Source organism: Crotalus tigris, unplaced genomic scaffold (assembly GCF_016545835.1).
Source record: "Crotalus tigris isolate CLP2741 ecotype Arizona unplaced genomic scaffold, ASM1654583v1 scf7180000018077.189128, whole genome shotgun sequence".
Classification (NCBI taxonomy): domain Eukaryota; kingdom Metazoa; phylum Chordata; class Lepidosauria; order Squamata; family Viperidae; genus Crotalus; species Crotalus tigris.
Window position 1 is genome coordinate 102,536 of NW_024096810.1, and position 24,483 is coordinate 127,018.

At 35.1% G+C, this 24,483-nt stretch overlaps 1 protein-coding gene across 1 annotated transcript in view; it reads left to right on the top strand.

Annotated features, from left to right (window-relative positions):
* The window catches only part of LOC120309840 (amine oxidase [flavin-containing] A-like), a 34,486-nt gene extending 12,843 nt beyond the window's left edge, over positions 1 to 21,643 (top strand). The window contains exons 2-15 of the mRNA XM_039347455.1: positions 396 to 490; positions 1,147 to 1,284; positions 3,890 to 3,994; positions 8,034 to 8,125; positions 9,751 to 9,892; positions 10,991 to 11,140; positions 11,629 to 11,788; positions 12,266 to 12,362; positions 13,888 to 13,941; positions 14,537 to 14,594; positions 17,118 to 17,215; positions 18,089 to 18,200; positions 19,289 to 19,351; positions 20,766 to 21,643. Of these exons, the coding sequence (XP_039203389.1) occupies positions 396 to 490; positions 1,147 to 1,284; positions 3,890 to 3,994; positions 8,034 to 8,125; positions 9,751 to 9,892; positions 10,991 to 11,140; positions 11,629 to 11,788; positions 12,266 to 12,362; positions 13,888 to 13,941; positions 14,537 to 14,594; positions 17,118 to 17,215; positions 18,089 to 18,200; positions 19,289 to 19,351; positions 20,766 to 20,918 (1,517 nt within the window). The 3' untranslated portion in view covers positions 20,919 to 21,643. The remainder of the gene's footprint in view (positions 1 to 395; positions 491 to 1,146; positions 1,285 to 3,889; positions 3,995 to 8,033; positions 8,126 to 9,750; positions 9,893 to 10,990; positions 11,141 to 11,628; positions 11,789 to 12,265; positions 12,363 to 13,887; positions 13,942 to 14,536; positions 14,595 to 17,117; positions 17,216 to 18,088; positions 18,201 to 19,288; positions 19,352 to 20,765) is intronic.
* Positions 21,644 to 24,483: the final 2,840 nt, after the last annotated feature.

Below are 24,483 nucleotides of genomic sequence, written 5' to 3' on the forward strand. Positions count from 1 at the left end.
AGTCAACTGTTACAAATGGGATGAAAAAATAATTTTGTGACCGCTCTTTGAATTTATGATCTTTGCAAATCTCTAAAGCATAGGAAAGCTGAAGTAAAATTGTAATATTTCACTTAGCAACTGTTTTGTTTAACAATTGATTTGCCAGTCCCAGTCCCCTTGTATCACTATACAAGGACTACCTGTCTTTAAAAACAGAGTAAAAATATTTATGTTGAAAAGATTAAAAATTAAAATGTATTCAGGAAAACACTGTTATGTATTCAGTTTATCACAGATTGGACGTTAGGGATATATTACATTTGAAAATGCTGCTTATCTGCTAACAAATGTTTCAGGTGATATTCTTGACAGTAAAACAAAAAACAATTAAAATTAATTTATCTTTGTTTTAGGCATGTCAGCAGCTAAATTGTTGTTTGAATCGGGACTTAGTGTAGTGGTTTTAGAAGCTCGTGACAGAGTTGGGGGAAGGACTTTCACCATTAGGGTAAGCAATTTTTTTAAACAAATGTAAAAATATCATTCATTAAGTTTTGTAATTTTTAGTTTGCAACATTTTGGAAAGAGATGCTAATCTCCTAACCATGCTAACTGGGACTGTTGGAACTGCAGTTGTAAGTTGGTCCAGCCAGCACTTAGTGACTTAAGTTATCACTTGCAGCTTCAGATTTCCATTTTTTATATTGCAACTTCAGCAACTCAGTGTCCCAGGGGCTTTAATATAGCCATGTCATAAGCACATTAGTACTTTGAAAGATTCTCAGCAATTTCATTGTAGCATTTTCCGATACAGTATGAATTGGTGCCATTGTCATTTACGCAATTGTCCTCCTCCAGCATCTTCCTATATTGCTGCTGTGGGTGACCCTGAGAATATATGCCGAGAACATATATTCTTGCCACAAGTTCCCAATGTTCTTCACTACTCCTTCCAAGGAACATGCCCACCACAATGAGGCAGGACAGGAGGACTGAGGGGCATTTAACTGTGTTTAAGTTAATTTAATGATATAGAACACAGGCCATGCCTTGAAGTCTCTTAGGTAAATTTCAGCTATTTTTTTTAATAATGAACATGAGCATTTTTATTCCTGTGATTGGAACATTGATTATTATTTCTGCTAATTTTTCCTGTTTTGACAGAACAAGCAAGTAAAGTATGTCGATGTTGGTGGAGCTTATGTGGGACCTACACAGAATCGGATTCTGCGGCTGGCTAAAGAACTTGGGATAGAAACTTACAAAGTGAATGTACGTGAGGCTACCCTCCTACATACAAAGGTAAGAATCTCATTTGCTCTGATCACTTCTGGAGACATACATAATTGAATGGATTATGTTGTGGGGGATTCAGGTCCTAGGCCAATCTTTACTTATTCTAATTGTAATGCTGTATTTAGCTTTGTGTGATGCAGAATGATAATAAACAATGTGGAAGGGGTACACTGATGTTTTAATAAAACAAAATATGCTAAAATATACCATTTCTTATAAAGCTTTATATTTTAATCATTGTGGTTGCATAATTAATGTTCCTTAGCAGCAACCATAATCAGAGTTTAAGACTCGTTCTGTATACATCGTCCCAGTATGGACTGGGACTCATAGACTTACTTGTGAGTCAAAAAAGAAAGAGGGAATTAACTTGCAGCTCTTGTCTCCGGACTATAAAAATCCAGAAGACCACGTGATGGCATTGAAGAGATACAGAAAATTCTTCCAGATTTTTGCAGACCAGATTCAGTAGGCCTACTTAACTGCAACATAATAATCAGCAGACTTGTTTGTGATAATAGTATTAGCTGCTGCTTATTTTAGTTGGATGAACATCTCAAAGTAACCAAGCTTCTTTGGATGAAAGCCTGTACAAAGGTTCTACCAATAATCTTTATCTCCTTAGAATAAGTAGACCCTTATTTATTTTGGTAATACATTTATATAGCTGTGGTAGATCTGTTGTATTATAACTTTCATCATGAAGAGTTATATTCCAACATTTCTGGAAAGCATTGACTTGGGAAAGGCTAGGCTAAATTGATGTTATGAGTGAAGGCAGAAGTTTGATGGATCTTCAGTTCCTACATGAAGTTGCACTTGACTCAGAAGAAAAGTGTTCATATTTGAACAACATGAATTGAATGAGAATCTAAAAAAATCTTATGGCTGCTAGACATTCAATTTTTTAACACTATAAAAAAATCAGAAGATATATAGCAAAGGGAAATTTACTTTTGTCATACAGTAATGTGTAATATTTGTAGGCTTCCCTGATTAGTATATACACTTCTCTACTGGGTGAATTTTCTGTCATAAGGATGCTGGAATGGCTCTCATATTATTTTCCAGTGTGGTAGACCACTCTTTAAAAGATTATAAACACATGAGAGAAGCAGCGTCCAGCAGAGTCTTTGTTTCAAAGAATCAGGAAGGAAGGAAGGAAGGAAGGAAGGAAGGAAGGAAGGAAGGAAGGAAGGAAGGAAGGAAGGAAGGAAGGAAGGAAGGAAGGCTCTGAAAATGAAAGAAAAGAGAAAAGAAGAGGAATAGAGGGAAAATTGATGGAGGTAAAGACAGGTGAACTGGAAAGTATAGACAGAAAACAAGAAAGACAAAAATTCTGCTTAGGTTTTACAGAAAGGTTTAAATTCATCGGAAAAGCACCTTGTCTTATCCAACTGGTGTCATGGTTCCGATAGATAAAACCCATCAAAAGAACTTCAAGGCAAGAATTCTTCCTTAAAGAACATTTTATTCAGGAAACAATATATCGGCACTACATAGTTGAATCGAAAACTAAATTCCCTTCCCCCAATAGAAAGTAAAAAATTGCAGTTCCCACCCCCAATAAGCAGTCATAAATCACATTCTCCAATTAGCCTGAAATGCCGGCTTTCTCTCCAGCTCCTCAGCTCGCCAAACAGTTATCCGTTCGTCCTTGAATTCCCACAGAGCAGCGTTGTTATTATGTCTAGCTGAGCAAAAGCATTCATCCCAACCCCCCTTCTGCACCTATTTCTAAATAGAAGAAAAAGCATGTTAAAAGCAAAGTGGAAATGGCTGCAATTTTCATCAGTTGTCAGAGCAGGAGCATTCAATGTTTACAGCGTTGACATCTGGCTGATCCTCAAAGAGAATTCTGTTTTGCTTTTCAGCAATTCTGTCTCAAGCCATTTGTATTTCTGTCTACTCCTTTGCTCTTTTCTATTCAACAACAAGTGTAGGATGGCTCTCCTCTCCAATTCCCTAGTAACTGTTGGGTCAGGATGATGATCTATACTTTCTATAATGTAAATACATGTCTGGTCATAAAGCAAACTGCTGTGATTACAATATTCATGTTTCATTTAAAAGCATTTGATAACTATTGTACACACACACACACACACACACACACACACACACACACACCTAAAGTAATGCACTGATTTTTTTTTCTAAAGCTCAAGGTAACATTCAAAGGGCCAAACTTATTTTAATTTCTATAACAACAGCACGAGGGTTCAATGCTCTTTTTTCAATGTATGTCCTTCTCTCCAACACATGTAAAAATAAACTGATAATTAAATGAATGTAATGAAAAAGATAGCAGTAAAAGAAGAATTTGAAGCTAATATTGAAATTTTGTTTTATGCTTTACCTTACATTTGTATTTCTCAATCTGAAAAAGAAAAGCAATGAAGAAGCCAAGATTTGCATTACATTTTTTAGTCTCTATGTGTTAGATTGATTTCTAGATTTGCATATTCAATTCTACTGAATATATTTATAATACACAATTGACTGCAATTACTATAATTAAAAAATAACTATTACATATGAATATTTAAGATTAATAAGAGAGGAAATAAATCAACTACTCAATTACATCTTGTTCATTTTTCTGTTTTAGGGAAAATCCTATTCAATGCAGGACATGTTTCCTTCTACATGGAACCCTTTCATACATCTAGATTACATCAATTTCTGGAGAACAATGGATAAACTGGGAAAAGAGGTATGCTGGGAATAATGAATATGCGTGCAACTGACTAGAGTAATAAAAAAATATTCATCAAGTTTTTCATCGGAATTTTTTTAAATCACAGTATACTGACAAAAAGTATTCAGGAAGCAAATATATTTTTACTTACTTTTAATGCAAATATTGAAATCTCCAATGGTAAAGTGAAAGGATTTTGTTTAAGAGGCAAATTACAATGTCCCCTACAGTTTTCTATAGGAAAATACATCAGAGACTCACATTAGTACTTCTTCCCTGTAAGATACAGCACCTCCATTCTTCTACATTTTAAATAGGAAGATTATTAAACGATCATATAGGTCTGTGGTGGCGAACCTATGGCACGCGTGCCACAGGTGGCATGCAGAGCCTTCTCTGTGGGCACGCGTACCATCGCCCCAGTCCTAGGCCTTCAGCTGAGTTTTATAAAACCTTTTCGCTTTAGGCCTCCGCCATTGTGTGCAAAAAAAAAAGGTTCAATCAATCAATTTCAACTTTTCATGGGAAAAAAAAGATCTCGCAAAGTTGGAGTTGATTGATTGAACTTTTTAGTCCCACCCAGACTGCCGTTAGCACTGCAACCACGCTCACCCAATGGGCCATGCCCACCTGGCACCCGACTATACAGACATGGGTTTTGGGTTGCATTTGGACACTCGGTCTCTAACCACTGATATAGGTGGTTACCCTTTGGAATGCTCTTCCTGGAGCTGGGATAATTAACAAAAATGGAATTAATGTTCATATTTACAATCATTGGAGAGGAGGGATTTCAAGAGAGTAAGCAGGCACACAGTGAGGAATGCTTATTGAAAGTAATGTGCTGGTGCCAGCAGTCATAAACAAATGATGAAAACAGCCTGGAATAATTGCTTTCAATGTATGTTCCCCATTGTGTGTCTGCTGTTTCTCTTGTAATCCCCCCCTGCAGCTTGTAAGGGAGGGAAAAGAAAAACAGGTAAGGCACAGAAAAAACTTACTGATTATGATGAGAATCACTTGGCTGAGAGCTGCTGCTTCATAGATACCGGCATGTAAAGTTCTTTTTCCAGTACCATTCAAACGTTTACTGATCAAGGCACTCAGTAAGAACCATCTGTCCTTATGAAATAAGCAAAAAAAATCAGCTATAGGAGATTTTTGTAATCAACACTAAAATATACTTTCTATTAAATAGAGATGCAATTTGCTTGCGTATGTAACATTGCAATATATCTCAAAACGTTTATTCTCATGGACTTATTAACTATTCTTATTGATCAGAGCAAGACTCTTGGCTGGATATAGATTTACCAGTTAAGTGAATTAAGTGTCTTAAAGTTATTATGTTCTAGAAGAAGTAGTTGCATAAATGGCTTTGAGACAGGCTTTAATACTTTTGAATGTCCAAAACTTATTGCACTACATATCTGTTACATGGATATTGATGACTGGACAATAAAAATAGATTTTCCATGCTTTCTTTTTGATAAAACCTTTTTTGTTCGATATTGGAAAACTATGTCATGACTTTTATTACTTTATCAATGTATAAAATTCAAAGAAAAATACAGATAGAAAATTAAGGGAAGGAAAAAGAGAGGGGAAAAGAAAATATGAGGTACAAGGAAGAAAGAAAAAAAGCACTGACTTCTGACTCTTTTTAGCATAGTACAAGATAACCAAACTCCAGCCTCAACTTTTTACTTTTACACTAGCCATTTCTATAACAACAAATCTATCTAATTGGCAAAACCAAAGTCAACGTTTCATTTTATATCACAAGTACAAAATCCAGAAGTAATATCCAAATAAAAAACATAATTAAATGCATTCTCCTCTTTGAATAAAACAATCAATCTAACCATTTCTGCTTTATCTTCCTTGCTGTGGAAATAATATGTATTTCTATTTGCACTTAATAATCTTTATAAACTATTACCATTTATATTAATAAAATTCCTACTGTATTCTTTCATTATTTAAAGGGAAAAATACTTTTTAATCCATTTTAAAAAACAACTTTTTTTACAAAAATCTAAAATCAAAGCATTCTAATACGTCTGTTTTTAACTTCTTCTTAACATACATACGTTAAAGCTCACTTTCAGACCAATAAAATTCCAACTAACTCCAATTAACATTAAATTTAGATCACTCCCTCTAGGTTACCCTCATAGAATAATTTTTTCTTCTTATATATATCCTTTTTTAAACTCTAAACTTTTCTTTAAGCTAATGCATCTTTTTCTTTAACTTTCTCTTAACATAGATACTTTCAAAGATACTTCCAATAATATTTTACAAAATAATAATGATGATGATGATGATGATGATGTTGGAAGAAACCTTGGAGGTCATCTAGTCCAACCCCCTGCTCAAGCAGAAAACCCTATACCATTTCAGACAAATGGCTGTCCAGTCTCTTCTTAAAAACTTCCAGTGTTGGAGCATTCCCCACTTCTGGAGGCAGGTTGTTCCACTGGTTAATTGTTCTAACTGTCAGGAAGTTTCTCCTTAGTTCTAGGCTGCTTCTCTGCTTGATTAGTTTCCATCCATTGCTTCTTATCCTACCTTCAGGTGCTTTGGAGAATACCTTCTCTCCCTCTTCTTTGTGGCAGCCCCTGAGATATTGGAACACTGCTATCATGTCCCCCCTCGTCCTTCTCTTCGTTAAACTAGACATACCCAAATCCAGCAACCGTTCCTTATATGTTTTAGCCTCCAGTTCCCTAATCACTTACTTAAGCATTATATATAAAGAAAAAAATACATTTTCAAAATTTAGATTAGGACTTTTTTTGAATTACAAATATCTGATTGATTAAAATCCATCCTAATTCCAATTGACTCATTAAACTTACGTAAGTCATTCCTTCCAGTTAGTCTTCATGGAATAAAATCTTTTTCTTCTCTGGAATGTTTAAGTAATTATCAGCTTCTTTTTTCTCAAGGATTTCTCAAACTTCCATGAGAAAAAAGTTCCAAACTTCCACATTTTCTTGGGGTTCTTCTTTTAATTGTGTTGGGAGGTTTATATTTAAACCATCATAATAAAAATTGGTATCAAGTTTATATTCCAAAATTGCAATTGACTCCTCTGCATTGTCAGCTACTTGTGAAATTGCATTGGTGGTTTGGTAACTTTCTACACATATTTGCATCTCTGAAGTAGTTTGAGAAGTTTTTTTTTAACAGCTTTGGAGCATAGCTGATCTATGAACTGATGGATTTTATTTAATGGTTTTTCAAATACATCTCAAATACTCCTCCATCTTCTTAACTCCCTCCCCAATCAGAAATCATAAAAATTGGAAAATTTTAGCCACTCACAGCATAGCAAACCAAGCTACAAATTACTAAAAATAATAAACTGGAATCACAACTTTCTGCCCTTATATTTCTTCATCAACTGCTTTAAAAAAAAAAAAGATAGTCCACACTTCCTTATTTTAGCTTGCTTTCAGCAACATTCTTCCTTGTTGTTTAACAATGAAGAAATCTCCAAAGTGGCATAGTTCTTCAAAAAGAAATAATAGCATAATAGTGGCTGAAGAGAGCCTCTTTTAGCTTAATAAAGATTAATAGTCCTTAAAAATGATTAAGAAATGAAAGGCACAACTTACTGTCCATTTGAAAAATAAATTCCAAAATGGCTGCTTCTTCAACGAACTAATTGCAGACCCCCCCCCCAGCTTTCAGCACACAGCTCCTGAAGCTATTTGCAGACCTTTCCTGTATCAGAGGGTTGTGGGGGATAATTCTAGAACTTTCCCTAACCCAGGAGACTCATATGAACTAAAGGAATGCCAGTTCCTTCTGTTGATAAACTAAAAAAGCTATAGTACAGGGAAAAACACTCCTGGGATACTTCCCTGGGCGTGTCGTCAGTTGGCCATCTTTTCATCGGAAGTTGAGCCGGTGCTTGTTTTTCTTTTTATGAAGATATTGCAAGGACAATGGATTGAGGCTATTGATACATGAAAAGAAAATCAATTCCCATCCCAATCAGCAGATAAACTGTGCATACTTGCAATACTTGGTTTATTTTTAGATTCCTGCTGAAGCACCATGGGATGCACCAAATGCAAAAGAGTTGGACAAAATTTCAATGAAACACTTCATCGACAAACATTGCTGGACAAAGTAAGTGATCCATCTTCACTTATAATGTCTTTACTATATATACTGCATGCTTCATTGGTTGTTCTATATTCTCTTTTTTCTCAAGTGGGAGATAACCAATTGTATCTCCAATCATATGTGAGAATGTTAGAACAGAGTTAAATGGAAGGTGGGGAAAATCAGAGGAGCTTAGCATTCTAGCACTTGTCAGCTCTACTTCCAGGTTAAATGAAGCCTGTGCATCTTCAGCTGAATGTGGTTATAGAAATACTAAAAAATAAAAAAGCACTGATGATAACATTGGAACTACAATGGTCTTTCATTAAAGAAGGAAAATTCCTGATTAATGAAACAGCACCTAATGATTTCTAATATAGCTTTATTCAATAAAATAGATTGGATTTTTCAACATATCTGTCTAGCCATTGAGTTTCAGGCTTTGCTGATGTCAAAGCTTTGATCAGAAATAAAAATATTACTCAGTACTGTAATCACTTAATATGTTTTGCTGGTGTTCTGCACATTCTGAACATAGCCACTTTGTGGTCATTTGTAATAGTAGTAGGATTAAATGGTTTATTCTGAAATACTTCACATTTCAAGCATAGAAAAGGCATGCTTTGTCTAAGGGTGCTTTTCCCCCAATAGTCACATATGGTTTTTTCATTCCATGATTTGTATTTTGTCAAAAGTTTTCAACTTGTGATTGATATGAAGAAGGAAAAATTGCAAAAATTGAAGGTTTCTCCAGATTTGTAGTCTTGAGGACTTTGAAACTGGCTCAGAGTAGAAATAAAAAGCTACATTTCCCATAATATCTGAATGTATTCACACACATTTTTATTAGAAAATCAGGAACCATTGCTATCTCTTTTTCACTTTGCAACCTGATGGAGCAAAATAGAATGAAAATTGAAAATTATAATCATAATAAAATTTGGAGGAGGATTGATCTAAATCAAGTTCTTGAACTTTCAGTGGAGGTGTAAGATGTACTTGACCTTTGAAGAGCATACCATGTTCAAAATGTCATTAAGACCAAGAAGCGGATGATGCTAGAATACATATCACACTGTTCCCGTTGGGGCATTTTCAGCAAGGAAGATGGCAGATTTCTTACTGGCATTCTTTTACCCATTAAAGAAGAAGCCAATAGTTGTTTTTACCTATTAATAATGATATTTATGATAAGCTTAATAAGGCTTCATTTAGAAAAAGAATAATGATTACTTGGTAATAATATAAAACAGAATGTTCCCCAAAGTAAGGAGCATCACATATTGCAGATACTGAATATGCATCAGGATCCATTGTTTCTGGATTCTTGCTACTACACAAACCAGTTGCTCAGAGGAGAATATCAGTTTGGGATATCATCTACTCCTACATGATGTCCTATGCTGCTTCAGTTTAAGTGTTCCAAAGCATTGAGTTGTGAATCCTTTTACATTTAGCAAAGTGGGAGCATCTTAGGATATAGTAACAGCAATATATCTTGAAACACCCATTATGCAATTACACACTACACAAGTAACATATATCTCCTTGTCAAATTAAGGAAATGCACTCTTTACGGTTTTCTGTTTTATTTCATTTCTTAACAAGATAAAATTAATATTTTGTCCCTGCCTTTGCATTGTATACAGAGCTGCTAGGGACTTTGCTACAATCTTTGTCAACGTCAATGTCACATCGGAGACACATGAAGTCTCTGCTCTCTGGTTCCTGTGGTATGTGAAGCTGTGTGGGGGAACCACCAGGATTTTTTCTATAACCAATGGAGGACAGGTAAAGCAAGTGATTTGTTTATCCTTCCTTTTGAGAGTTCAAAATGAATGAATGTGATCTTGCATTTGTGTGATATGGAAAGTTTTAAAGCATAACAAAGAATACTTTCCCAAAAGTTAAAGTAGTTTTTTAGTTGTGGAAATGAGTGCCCATTGGTCAAAAAAGTCAAGATGGGGACTGCAGTCTTGAGTTTCATTGGCTTCCCCCTGCAAACATCTCAATTTAGAATAATTAATAAAATATTTATTTGTTGGCAGCATTCTTAGTTTTCTCCTGAAATTAGATTAATATTGTGACAAACCTTATTCCATTCACCCCTAGTCTATTCAGTACAATATGACTGTGGCAGTATAATAATTGTATTGTTTAGTTTCCATGGTTATAACCAGTGTCTATACACTCAAAAATCTCTTATAAAATAAGTTTTATTAGCAATTTTAATTATAGAAGTAAAAACTAATGCAAACTAAATTTAGAGAAAGAAAATAGAATGGAAAGAAAGAACAAAAAATGCAGGGGGGGGAGAAAGAAAGAAAGAAAGAAAGAAAAGAAAGAAAGAAAGAAAGAAAGAAAGAAAGAAAGAAAGAAAGAAAGAAAGAAAGAAAGAAAAGAAAGCAAAATAATATAATAAAGAAATACATGAAGTGACCTCCAACCTTCATCACAAGTATAAATATATTTAATAGCTCTTCAACCCTTATAGATTTAAACAGATATTTTTCCTCCCATATCCCATTCCATATTTATTTGCATGCCAACCATACTTCTATTTATTAAAGGACTCTAGGTATTTAACATCAGGTGAAAAGTTAAAAAAAAAGGAAGATCAGGACAATATCAAAAACAATCATAGCCAAATAAAAGCAAAGATAAAACCCAAGATAAGTGCCGATAGTCAGCTGGGAGTTCTTTGTTATAACTGCTCTAGCAAAGGCCTTTTATATTTTACATTCCAGTCCCTTAAAATATTTTGTCATTATTAATATGTTATGATTACTTGAAAATTTTATGTAATGGATATCCTACTGTCAGGTACTTTGTACCAGTTATATACTTCAAACCGTCTTCTCATTTTACTGAAGTCTTTGTTGTTCCTAGGAAAGAAAATTTATCGGAGGTTCTGGACAAATTACAGAAAAGATAATGGAACTACTCAGAGATAAAGTTAAACTCGAGAGTCCTGTAGTCCATATTGACCAGTCAGGTGATAGCATCATTGTGGAGACACTGAACCATGAGATATATGAGGTAATTGATTAGCATTATTGCATCACAGGTATTTAAACAAAAACATGCCTGATGCAACTTTTAGCCCAATGTAATTGGCCCACTATTGCATGTTGCTCTGCATTTAATGTTACTAAAGATGCTTTTCAAGTTGCTTTTATTGATATATTTATGAGAGATTTTGTGATACTGTAATTGTGATACTATAATTGGCTTCTGACATTTCACTCTCTTCCATGGGTCTTGTTTTCTTGTCTTGATTACATCACTGGACTATCAGTATAGTAGTTGTAGGAGGGGGAGGAAAAGGAGAAGAAAAAGAAGGTGAACGAGAAAGAGAAAGAAGAGAAGGAGAAAGAGAAGGAGCAGCTCATTTACTTTGAACTGCAATTTTATTTTCATTGTTTTAAACTCTTTTAGAAACACCATTTTAAAAGGCTCAAAATAGATTGAAATATAGAAATGCTTTTCAAAATGTGTCATAAGTTTGCCTATGTTGTATTTACCAGGGCAAGTATGTCATTAGTGCCATCCCACCAATATTGACTGGAAAGATTCATTTCACTCCAGAACTGCCAACAATAAGAAACCAATTAATCCAGCGCCTCCCGATGGGTTCCGTCATTAAATGCATGATGTACTACAAAGAAGCCTTTTGGAAGAAGTTGGGTATGTATGGAATCTGTTTTATGACAGTTAATGTTCTAATACCTTCGGATGAAACTTCACATAATATGAACAGTCATAAAAAAGAGGTTTTGTCGCAAAAAAAAAAGGTAGAGAGGATTAATCAGCAAATATCTGACAAGCTGTAATATATGGCAAGTAGACTGAGATTATCTTGCATAGGCCTAAACTGGTTTATGGATGTGTTACAAATACCAGCATTGATATGCTCTTTTCTACACAAGATATAGTGAGTTTCAGTGTAAGAGCTAGTTGTACTTTATCAGATTAAAATCCCCCATTTGTCTTCACAAATTCTTTGGAAGGTTAGAAACAGGAATATTTGCAGAATAGCTTTAAATGTATATTTGCTAAGAAGAAAAGTAAAACTTTGCAATAGACCATTAAAAATGTTTGCCAGGAAATTATGCTCTGGATTGAATTTTTGTGTTGGTCATCCTCTTTTTATTTTTCTGTTAGGTTTCTGTGGTTGCACAATTATTCTGGATGATGATGCTCCCATTTCAGCAACATTAGATGATACTAAACCAGATGGATCTATACCTGCTCTTATGGGGTAAGAAATCCAGCATTTATCTGTTTGGCTACCAAATACGAATAAAGTTGTATTGAATATTTGCTTATATGTACGAGTCCTAAAAACCTGAGAGAACCTTGAAAAAAATCATCTTTATATCATATCAATTCCCACATTCATGTTCTCAGTTCTGTCTTTTTCTTTCCTTCCCATTACATATGCATCCCACACAGAGAGAAAGAGGTGTTCTTCTTTGCAGCATAATGCCACTACCCCATGAAAACTCCCATAGATCAGATATCAAGAAGAAGGTCAGCTGAGTCTGGCCAAGCATCGTGTCCATTCCTCTTCTCCATTGCTGGCTAAATTGCCGCTCCTTTGTTGATTGTGTGACTCAGAAGTGTTTGTGGTGGTGGAGATGATATGGAGAGTTCTGCTGACTTGCCTCCAGTCACTCAGCACAGTCAAGCTGCTGGAGGCTCTCCACTTGTCTTAATCCCAGAATGGGACCATGAGGTGGGAGTTCACTTAAGAAGCATTGGGATTGTCATAACCCACCAGGCTGCTTCATTGTGAGGCAAGAGGTTCTACTTGCAGACAGTGATGAAGAACCTATGCTCTTGGCAATGGCCTTTCACTCTCACAGCTACCTTCTACCATGGATGTTGAAATGATTCTTCTCTTCTCATCCATGTTGACCTGATGTGCTCTTAGCTGACCATGGAACTATCTTTTTACACAAGAGCAGGAACAAAGTTCTCACAGGGATCCACTATGGGCAAGCCCAAATAAACTATGAAGCCTTCACATTTGCCTATTATCCTGGAAAATAGGAGAGTCTCACTCTACAATTTGAGAATCCCAGCTACAATGGTTAGCATATACCTTTCTATTATATTTGTAGCTGAATAAGTGCCAGGCTATGGCAAATCTAGACAGCATACTAAAAAGCAGAGACATCACCCTGCCAACAAAAGTGCGTATAGTCCAGGCCATGGTTTTCTCAGTTGCAATGTATGGCTGTGAAAGTTGGACCATAAGAAAGGCTGAGCGCCAAAGAATTGAGGCCTTTGAATTATGGTGCTGGAGAAGACTCCTGCGAGTCCCTTGGACTGGAAGGCGTTCAAACCGGTCAGTCCTAGAAGAGATCAACCCCGACTGCTCTTTAGAAGGCCAGATCCTGAAGTTGAAACTCAAATACTTTGGCCACCTAATGAGAAGGAAGGACTCACTGGAGAAGGGCCTAATGCCGGGAAAGATTGAGGGCAATAGAAGAAGGGGACGACAGAGAATGAGACGGCTGGATGGAGTCACTGAAGCAGTAGGTGTGAACTTAAATGGACTCCAGAAGATGGTAGAGAACAGGAAGACCTGGAGGAATGCTGTTCATGGGGTCGCGATGGGTCGGACACGACTTCGCAATTAACAACAACAACAACAAGTGCCAGGCAAAAACTAGATTGGTGATATTTTTTTTTGAAGCAGTAATATTGTTCATGTGTGTTGCATTGGGATATATATATTCATTTATGTAACACTGATGGAAAATTCTTTTTATATTTAGATTTATCCTTGCAAGAAAAGCCTTTAGACTAGCAAATATTAGCAAAGAAGAGAGGTAAGAAGCAACAGATTTTGGAAATTTTTCTAATTTAAATGTTTGATTTTAATTCTCTGAGAATAATTAATTCTGTGTTAACCTACCATTAAAGTTTTGTTTTCCACCTTTGTTGTTGCAACACAATAACTTTTTGTAACAAGCTAGTAATCCAGGTTTCCCAAACCCCAAATCCAGTTCCTAAGGGTCAGAATAAATCAGAGAAGTAAAATGGTTAGAAATTTTGTAAAAATTTGGAGAACCTTAACTCTAACCCTAATCTTAAGCCTAACCCTGAATTTTACTACAGAGTTATAGGAAAGGGATAGAGGACAAAATGTAAGTGTTTCTAATGTACTCCTTCCCAACAGTACTCTAACTCAAAATTATGGAAAGCCTGCTGCTTTTATATGTGAATTTTGGTGTAGTTTAGAATAAATATTTCTAGAATTATGTACTGTATTTCTATATCAAAAGTGAATTTCTATTGTGGCTTAACTATATTATTTGTTTATTTATCTCATTTGTATACTCCCAAATGGTATGTCTTGTGATGTTAGTTTAAAAGCTAGTGATGAATTTAGACTAGTTTTAAACATTTTCATTCTTTATGCAGAAAGAGAAAAATCTGTGAATTGTACGCTAAAGTGCTAGGATCAGAAGAAGCTTTACATGTAAGGAAGAAGAACATCTAAAATTGGTGGAGTATTGATTGTTATAATATTATGGTCGAGCCATATAAATTTTTAGGATGCATGTTCATAATATATTTAAACTATTTAATACAGCCTCTTGAATAAAATCCTGAAGTAATGATGCAGCAATGTTTTTCTCAAGCATCAGGTACACAGTAGAAGATGTGAGCTGATAGAGAAGTAGGGGAAGGATTTGAAGTTCATGCTGCAAGACAAAAAATGTGAAGTACTGGAGCTTTGGGACAGCTAGAAAGAATAGTTTTTTAATTAGGCGGTTAACCATTTTGATAATTGTGAATAAGCCTACACAGAACAAAAAGTCAGGGCTTAACCAAAGTAGCATGGTGCCTAGAATGTCTAGGAGTTTGACAAAAAATTGTGAACTTTGGCTAGGTTGCTGAAAATGAGATAGCATCTGGAGAGCTATCTGATCATTTTGCTATTGACTGGATTGATGCAGCACATTTAAGTCAGCCACTAACTTTTTCATAGTTCTGTCCTTAGACCTAGCAGCATATAATCATGCTAGTTATATCAAGGGCTGTAATTTTGGAAAATATGCAAGCTCTGTTCACTTCCTACAATTCTACCCAATGTCCTATGAAGTCTTGTGCCAAACTTGGTTATATTAATTGTTCCTTCCCCATTGCACAATATAGCCCCAAGGTGTTTGGGAGGCATTTTCTTTGTTACTGGACTTCAATGGCGCATTTTGTCTTGTAGCACCTTATGTTTTCTGCCATTATACACCTCCATCACATTTCCTGAAAGTTTGACTTTCAAAGTTGTTAATTTCCACAGCTGACTGCATCTCACTTGAGGTGCTGACTAGAAAGTAGTACTCTGAGTCAAAAATGCTTTGATACAGTTTGGGTTAAAACTGCTTCTTGATTGTCTCTGATATTATCACGATTCATTGTTTCCCAAGTTTTCTATGTAAGAACTGACTGAGTTAAACTGGGTGACTCATCATATTCTATGAAGATTGATCAACAAATTAAATATAATTTGCTTGCTTATCTGAAGGGAGCTAAATCCTACAGCAGCATTCCTGGATTTTAGAATACTTAAAACTTTTAAGAATATGAGACAACATTATATTGTTGAGCAAATGTAATATTCATGCCATTTTCAAATGTACCAAAATTACATTCTGTCCATAGTAGTGTCCTCACTGTTCCATAAATTTCTGCCTTCTTTTTGAGATTCTGCATTTTGCAGCAGAAAAAGAACATTTTTTCTAAAATCCTAAAGCCATTTACTGGTTTAAAGCACCTTAGAGCTGAGCAACTACAATGACATTAGAATTAAACAGTCTTCAGTAAGGTATCTTTATTGTCAGTCTTAGGGCAAATACCAAATCTTGCAAATTGCAAGAATTTCCAATCTCATTTATAGTGATTTCATTATGATGGAGTCTCTTTGAATTATTTGAAGCAGTTCTTTCTTGCAACATGAGCAGAGTTGATATTTAGAAGCTAAGCTGTAAACTTGTCTTCTTTTTCTTAATTATTCATGTCTACTCTCTCTTTTGTTACTTACCCACTCTGTCCACAATCTCTCACGTTTATGGGAACTCACTAGAATTGTCTACTCTTTTGAACTCAGTGAACAAGACTAGCTTACTTTTAAAATAGATATAGTTTCAGATGACAACAGATTAAATTATAGGTTGATAGTCTGTTTTCAAAATCAAAATACCATAATAGGAAAAAATAGGACTTGCTGTAATTTATTGGATATAACTTCTGATTCCTCACTGTGGGATTATAATATATGAAAAGAGTGTGAGTTCTGAAAAATACAGCTTTTCGTTAAAAAGTTGAAACAATAAACATTATTTTCCCATTTTGGGGGGAAGGGGGAGACCAAATAAAACCTTTGTACATTCAGTAGCCAGGAAATGTGTTATCTTGTTGTTAATTGCGAAGTCGTGTCCGACCCGTCGCGACCCCATGGACAATGTTCCTCCAGGTCTTCCTGTCCTCTACCATCTTCTGGAGTCCATTTAAGTTCACACCTACTGCCTCAGTGACTCCATCCAGCCATCTCATTCTCTGTCGTCCCCTTCTTCTATTGCCCTCAATCTTTCCCAGCATTAGGCTCTTCTCCAGTGAATCCTTCCTTCTCATTAGGTGGCCAAAGTACTTGAGCTTCAACTTCAGGATCTGGCCTTCTAAGGAGCAGTCGGGGTTGATCTCTTCTAGGACTGACCGGTTTGAACGCCTTGCAGTCCAAGGGACTCGCAGGAGTCTTCTCCAGCACCATAGTTCAAAGGCCTCAATTCTTTTGCGCTCAGCCTTTCTTATGGTCCAACTTTCACAGCCATATGTGTTATCTAACTGAGCCAAATTGTTCAGATAGACTCTATCAGCATGCAGCCTATGAAGTTTAACCTAGTACTTTTCAGTTGATATGAATCTGCTTCTGTGTAATCATTATCTAGTAATCCCAATGTTTTTGAATGTTTGATTTATTTCTCATCGTGGTTTATTCTTACAGCCAGTGCATTATGAAGAAAAGAACTGGTGTACAGAACAATATTCTGGAGGCTGTTATACAGCATATTTTCCACCAGGCATTATGTCCCAATATGGAAGGTAAAACAAAATAGTAATGTTCACTTTTCTTGGCATTGTTCCCCTTCAGTTTTTGGATATTTGACAAACTATCAAAACAATGAGCTAATCTCATATTTGAAAGAAAGGTTTATAAAAATACAATATATTTGGCAAAAATAAAGTTGCAGTTAGTGCCTTTGATTTTAGTATTACTGAATAGAAGAAAGTCAAATGCAAAATCAGGGCTTAACTACAGATTATTATTTGCGGATATGATCTTGGAATTATGTGGAAACTGTTCAAATGGTAATGTCTTAGGGTGGCATATTTGCTGCTCTGGGAAAAGGAAGAAAGTTAAATGGAAGGCTTCACTCTCTTTCAAATGGAGTTGGGCTACATTTACTCTTCAGATATTTAATATGCCAAGGCAAAATAAGCAGATACTTTGCTCCATACATTCTTTTTATTTTCACTAATTTGTGAAAAAAACAGACTTTGTATGAAATAGATCTTGAAATATGAGGAAATATACCAGTACTCTTCCTAATTTAGGTCCGCCAGCATCCCAGGTGTAGCTGGGATTAAACATTTATTCATAACAGATTAGAGTTGTGGAAAAAATGTTACTACTTGTGCAAGTAGCAGCATGGCAAGGCAAATGGGTAGCAAAGATGCATCATTTTCTTTCTATTCTTGAAATTCACTATCATGTTGGATGTACAATTTGGTTAAATATGTGAAAAAAAACCCAAAATTAAAACACACAAAGGATGTTGCAAAATGTTTGCGTTCCTTGAAACAAAACTTGACAAAGTTGTTGGAAAATGTAAGATGGCACCTGTTTTTGTTCATAAAAATATTAGCTACAAGCGGAATTACTATCTATTTTATTTGTATGTGCTTTCTTTAAAGAATAATACGTGAGCCCGCTGGCAAAATCTATTTTGCTGGCACTGAGACAGCAACCCAGTGGAGTGGCTATATGGAAGGAGCTGTGCAGGCTGGAGAGAGAGCTGCTAGAGAGGTAAGCAGAACCGCTGCTATTGGCCACCTTCATGAAAGACCCAAATAAACTAGTTTTATTTGAAAGATGATCTGGGAACTTGGCATTGATACTTTTCTGTATTGCTGCACCAAAGAAAAATTAGAATGACCAAAGAACAATTAAATGTATACTAAGATACTGTGATTTTTTTTTTATATACATGACTGAAATTTCTAAGACAAAGCATTTTTCAGGTCTACCTTAATTTTTCAGCCAGTGGACTAAATTAGTAAGCCTGAATAAATGGAATAACACGAAGTAGCTATGTAATTTAAAGTCTTTGAAATGTTGTATACCACCAATGGAAGATAGTTCACATATTCCATGAATAAGGCAAACTTGAAGTTATATGAGCAAAAATGTCAAGATTGAATGTTGACATTCTGAAAACTGAAACTGAAATGATCTGGATGGGTCACTTCTCATCAAAGGGGTATCAGATCTATTACTACAGACAAGAATGAGTAGCCTTCTTGCATAAAAGAAATGGGGTAGCTATCAATATTAACAAAATAGTATCAAAATAATTGCATGATACTAGATTGGAAGTAGTAAAATTTAGACCCGAAGGAGCCCCTCTTGGATCTAGAATAGGAGGGAAGCTGGCAAAACTGATGGATTTTAATAATAATAATAATAATAATAATAATAATAATAATAATAATAATAATAATAATAATATTTTTATCCATTACTGTTATGAACACACACTGTCTTTGGACTGATCTGGATTGGATGGGACCAGCTCTTATGTGACTTTATCCTAAGGGGATAAAGGGGTTACGTCTTCTGGTGTTACTAATATTTTTGGTGTTAGCAACATTTGAATTAGGAATTATATGGAAAGGCCGGTAAATGATGTTTACCGCATCAGCTCTTTATTGGCCCCAAAGCCAATGCTGTTTGCTTTATCTTTGTTTCAAACATTTGTCATTTGGGAATTCAACATAAACAGATATCTGAGCTGTACATTCCATAGGCAAATGGTCTCTTGATAGTTTTAATAAAACTCTTCCATTCCAATTGCATAATGTGTATGATTCAAAAATATAACTTTTCTCTTCCAGATATTGCATAGCATGGGAAAAATTTCAAAAAATGAAATTTGGGTAACAGAACCAGAATCAAAGGTAAGTGTGCTTATAAATGATCTTCTAAGAACTCTGATTGTTCTAAAAATGCCAGTTTGTTGAGAATATGTTTAAAGAATGCATTTCTTATCAGCAGGGATATCCACAATTTAAAATCTTTGCTATTTCTTGCAGCATTTTACTTCTTCCACCATCTGACAGATACACAGGAAATTGTATAGAATACATAGCTTGAAGTAACTCTAAGTGCTTATGATACCATTACAACTTGGTACACATGCATTTTAATAGTAAAATGGAGAGTAGAGAGACGTACCATAGAAACTGAAGTTATTTTGTTTAAAATAATGAACTTTGTTTTCCCCTTCCTTCCTCTAACTATGTTTGTACACATTTGGCCCTTTTCCTGCACTGCTTTTCATAGTTCCTACTTGCACCTGTATTTCCGCTATATATATTCTTGCTTCTGAGTTCCTTTATGTTGTCCCTGGTCAGGCTCCTTTTTGTTTCTTTCATTTTTGTCCTTTTAAAAATGAAAAAAAAACAGCTAAAAAGAATTAAAACAAGAAAGGGGGAGGGGAATGGAAACTGAAACCACATAAATACTTATAAATATATTTTATTTATTAATAAAATTTATAAAGCTGCTCATTTCACCAAAAGCTGCTAAGGGTAGCATACACTAATTGGATAAAAACCACAGATATACAGACAACAGATCTAATTGATCTGTTGCCTGATCTAATTGGGCAGGTTGAAATAACTGGAGAGAGGTGGTCCCTGAGAAAACATGGCCCCATGCCATGAAGGGCTTTAAAGATTAAAACCTTTGTAAAAGTTAAAAAACCAGAGAAAGAGACACACAGAAAGGGAGAGACATTGTGAAGATCACTAATTCTCTTATTCCGTTTCAACTATGCCAGCATAACTCTCACTTTGGTGTTTGTTGTTGTAAGGCACACAAAATTTGGTTATTGTTTGGAAAATGATTTTTTACTGCCATTTATTACCATATTTGCGAATATTTGGTAAATGAGGTAACCAATAGATAAGGTGTGGCTATAATAAATCCAATGAATAGAAACCAGATCTGAATGCATTTGTCTTTATCTGTAGATATTCCAAAGCTCATTTTTTTAATCATTAATGATGATGGTCCAAGCTATTTGCCATACTTATAGATACAATTCAGTGAAATGTGCATTTTACTTTTATCAGTGTTTGGCATTAATAAACTAGGCATAAGAACTTTTTTATGTGGCATCAGTTCAGAAGTAGACAATAGATGCTCAACTGCATTTAAGCAGTTTCTGAAAAAAGAAGTATATCTAAGAACGTGTTTTCATAGAATTAAATACCACTGAATTGAGGTAGGGTAACTTCCTAATAAAAATGTTGCAGCTTCAAGCTACTCAGATGCTCTAATAATTACTGTAAATATGTTTCATCGTAGGAGGTTCCAGCAATTCCAATTACCACTACATTTTGGGAGAGAAATTTGCCATCTGTTCCTGGACTGCTGTTCTTTCTTGGATGGTCTACTTTCATCACCTCGTTGGCTACAACTGGACTCTTGGCCTACAAAAAGGGACTTCTTTCCCGATAATGTACCGGAGCCAGAATTTTCCATTTATTTCCTTCATGCTAAAATGCTGTTCCTGAAAAAGCCATCTTTCATACCTTTTGGAACACCTGGGTTAACACAACACAACCAATTTAATTCACCTTCCTTTAAAACACAAAGGGAGGCAGAAAAGATTTGCTTTTCTGAGTGACTTCCTGCTTAAAAGTTGGTGATCTGTTATCATACTGTATCTTTCTGTGTAATATATGCTGTAATGAGAACAAAGCAGGCTTATCGTAATCATTGTCAAAGTTCCACATGTCTTCATGTTTTCAAAATCTTATGACGAACAAAGTGACTGCTGAAGGCTTACTCCCACTTCTCCCTTCCCCAGACTCTTCCCTCTGGTTGTGTTGAACTGCACTCTGCGTTGGTGGAGTTTAAGGGAGGAAGGCAGCTAACACATCCTTCAGGCACTGGAAGCAAGGGTGGGGAATGAGTAGGTACTCTACTTGTTAAACTACCTTCATATTCTGTCAAGGGCCTGTTAAATTTCGTATGCTGCTGTTTAAAAAAGTAAATGCTGCAAAAAGGACATTGCTTGCTTCATGTTAGTATTACATTCCCTCAAACCTTGATAAAACAATACATAATGTGAAAAAGGGAGTTGTGGACTGTGGTATTAAATTTTGCAATCCAAATACATTGACAAATATTCTTATACATTTCTATAACCTTATTCTTTTTCAGTAAATAACTGAAATATGTTTTCTTCCTTGTCTTAGTTCTATTTACAACGAAAGCGTTTTCTCTATCTTGTCTGTAGCTGGATTTCTAATGCATGTGGTTATTATGGCAAATGAAGAGACTGAATGCATCATGGCACTATGAATATTATCAGGATTCTCTGTTATGTTGCATCCGATAGAGTAACCCAGGTTAAAAGTTTGTCCTAATGCCGAAGACCCACCATGCTTTGGCATGATATAATATGTCCAACTTTGTTTCCAGAATTATTTTCCCTTTTGTGTATAATAATAAGGAATTAAAAACAATAAAAATAGAAAACTAAAATACAGCATCAGTAAAACTAGTTATATAAGGGACACAGAAAGAGAGAAAATAGGAAAAAATGACGTGAAAAAGTGAACACTAATTGATTTTAATTGGAGAATTGGAAAAATAAACATTGGCTGCAATAGAAAAATCATTTAAGACTGATCACCGGCCACTCATGGCAAAACTCCACTGGAGAGGGGTTGAAAACAAATTTCCAGTCTCTCAAGAATGCATACTTTCCACTTTCCTCCTTCATATTTCTAACAACCTGATTTTCCTAGCAGCTGAACACCTTATATTTTTTTACTATATTCTGGTCTATTCAATAAGCCATGAAGAAAGCAACTGTTTCCATAGGGCAGTAGGTGTGAATTCAGCCCTTTCTTCATAAATGTGAAAGAAGATATTTGCAACAGGAAATCTAATGTTAGAACTCTACACACACACATGTTCCACTTTCAAATGACTATATTCACATTCAACTCTCTTGGCAAGACATCAGTGAGACAAGTGACTACAAAATTTCTTGTATCATTTGTCACAGCCAAATAAATTAAGAAAAGCAAATCAAAAGAAAGTGATGTTTATTCTTTTGAGTGTGAGTTTAAAAAAAGTTCACGCTGCCAGATAAAAATACACATAACACATATTTAATAGGAAAATGAATATAATAGATTTAATGAACACAATCACCACGGAGGCACTTTTAGAGGAACAGCACAATTATATAAGGCACAATCACTTACAAAATCCATATCTTGCAATTGGACTGTCACTTTAGTTTTACAAAAGGCAGACATGACAATATATGAGTAGCAAATGGCTCAACAACAGTTTAGGTCTAACAAAGTATTTCATTAAAAAATGTTTTTTAAAAATTCCCATCCTAGAAGAAAATTTTTTAATTTTCTTGAATGGCAACACATTACAGAAGAAAGTTTTAGGGGAAAGATGCTGGAAGGAACATTATGTTTAGCCAATTGTAAAACTTACTTAATGGAGAATTGTAACTTACTTTTAATTGCACTGTTTAGAATTGCAAAAGCAATTGTCTTGTCTCCTAAGGATTAGCTTTTGCAGCGCAGTTTGTTTAAGTACATGAAGATTTCTCTTTCTTAGAATCAAATATTTACTTTTATCACTTTAAAAAATAGCTCTTCGGTTTTAGAAGGCTGCTTCTTCATACACTATGGATCCAAGTGAAAGGTTTTACACAGGTTTTTCTTATGTTGTGCACTGTAAGCACTTTTGTTTGAATAGAAAATTTATCTGGAAAAAGAGACTTGGCAGAAATTAAATGTGCTAGTTTCTTGGTGCATATTTTGATGCCTATATATCCAAATTAGGATACCCGTATATAGTAGAAGTGTCTTTTAAAATTATCATGTGTATGTGACTTATCATCAGAGTGCATGAATGCATATGTGAAACACATGATTTGACTCCCTCAAGAATTGTTGACTTCAATACTCTGCATAGAGGTTTTGTTTGCTATCCAGTCTAGGACTGGATGCACACTTGGACATAAATGTTTGCACACTGACCCATCAAGGCCTATCAAAATGATGATTCTATAATCAAATAGAGATGATCAAACATATCCTGATCAAACATATATAGATGTAATCCCACTTATTTTAAAGTAAATTACAGCAGTATATATTGTGCCTTTACTGACTCAGTGAAAATTTTAAGAACACATTTCCAGTAATATTTGCTAAAGAATAGTCACTTAACATATTATTTAAATTATGCCTTATGTTAATTGCCATTAATAGAATACTCAGAAGAAGTGATTGTTCTTAGTTTGAAAAGATAGCTCTATCCTGCCTTTTCTGTGAACTTTCTGAAGACGTCTAGCTAGCCAATTCACATCAAGAGACTGCTTGACTGAATGGGCCTTCTTTGGTCTGGAGATATAACAATTCATATACATTTTTGCCTGTCATGTATATAAGCTTACACTTTTTTCAATAAGGAAGATTTACAGATGAAACTAAATACTTTGCTAAAGCCATAAGTGAACAAAATAGCTCAGAATCCACCACTGGACTAATAAACAGCAGGACAAAAGTTGTGGAAAGGAGGAAATTGGGATAATGTTTAACTCACTCCAAGTAGGATAAATGTTTCTAACCTATTTTATCCTTGTTTCCAAAATTTCCATGAAGCTTTGCTGCAATATATAGTTTAAGAGTTCCATTACATTGCGAAGAGCAGAATGTCACCAAGAATTAAAACCTTTTGATGCTTTACGTAAAAGTCTTGGTAAGGAGGGGGGAATATCAGATTCAGTAATTAATACTTCTGTTAATGAAGTTTAGAATCAATCCAATTGTAGCCTTCTAGATGAATAGCAACAGAAAACATATACATGGTTTTACTTACAATTACATCTTACTGCCCTCCAACTTGTGTTCCCAGGTTGTGACATCACTGGCTCCTGTAAACAACCTCTAACCAATGTATGCTTGGTGATGTTATCCTCATTCCTATTCTGCTTTGTTCCTCCTTCAGTTAGTTTCCAGGCTATATTTTTCCTCATCTT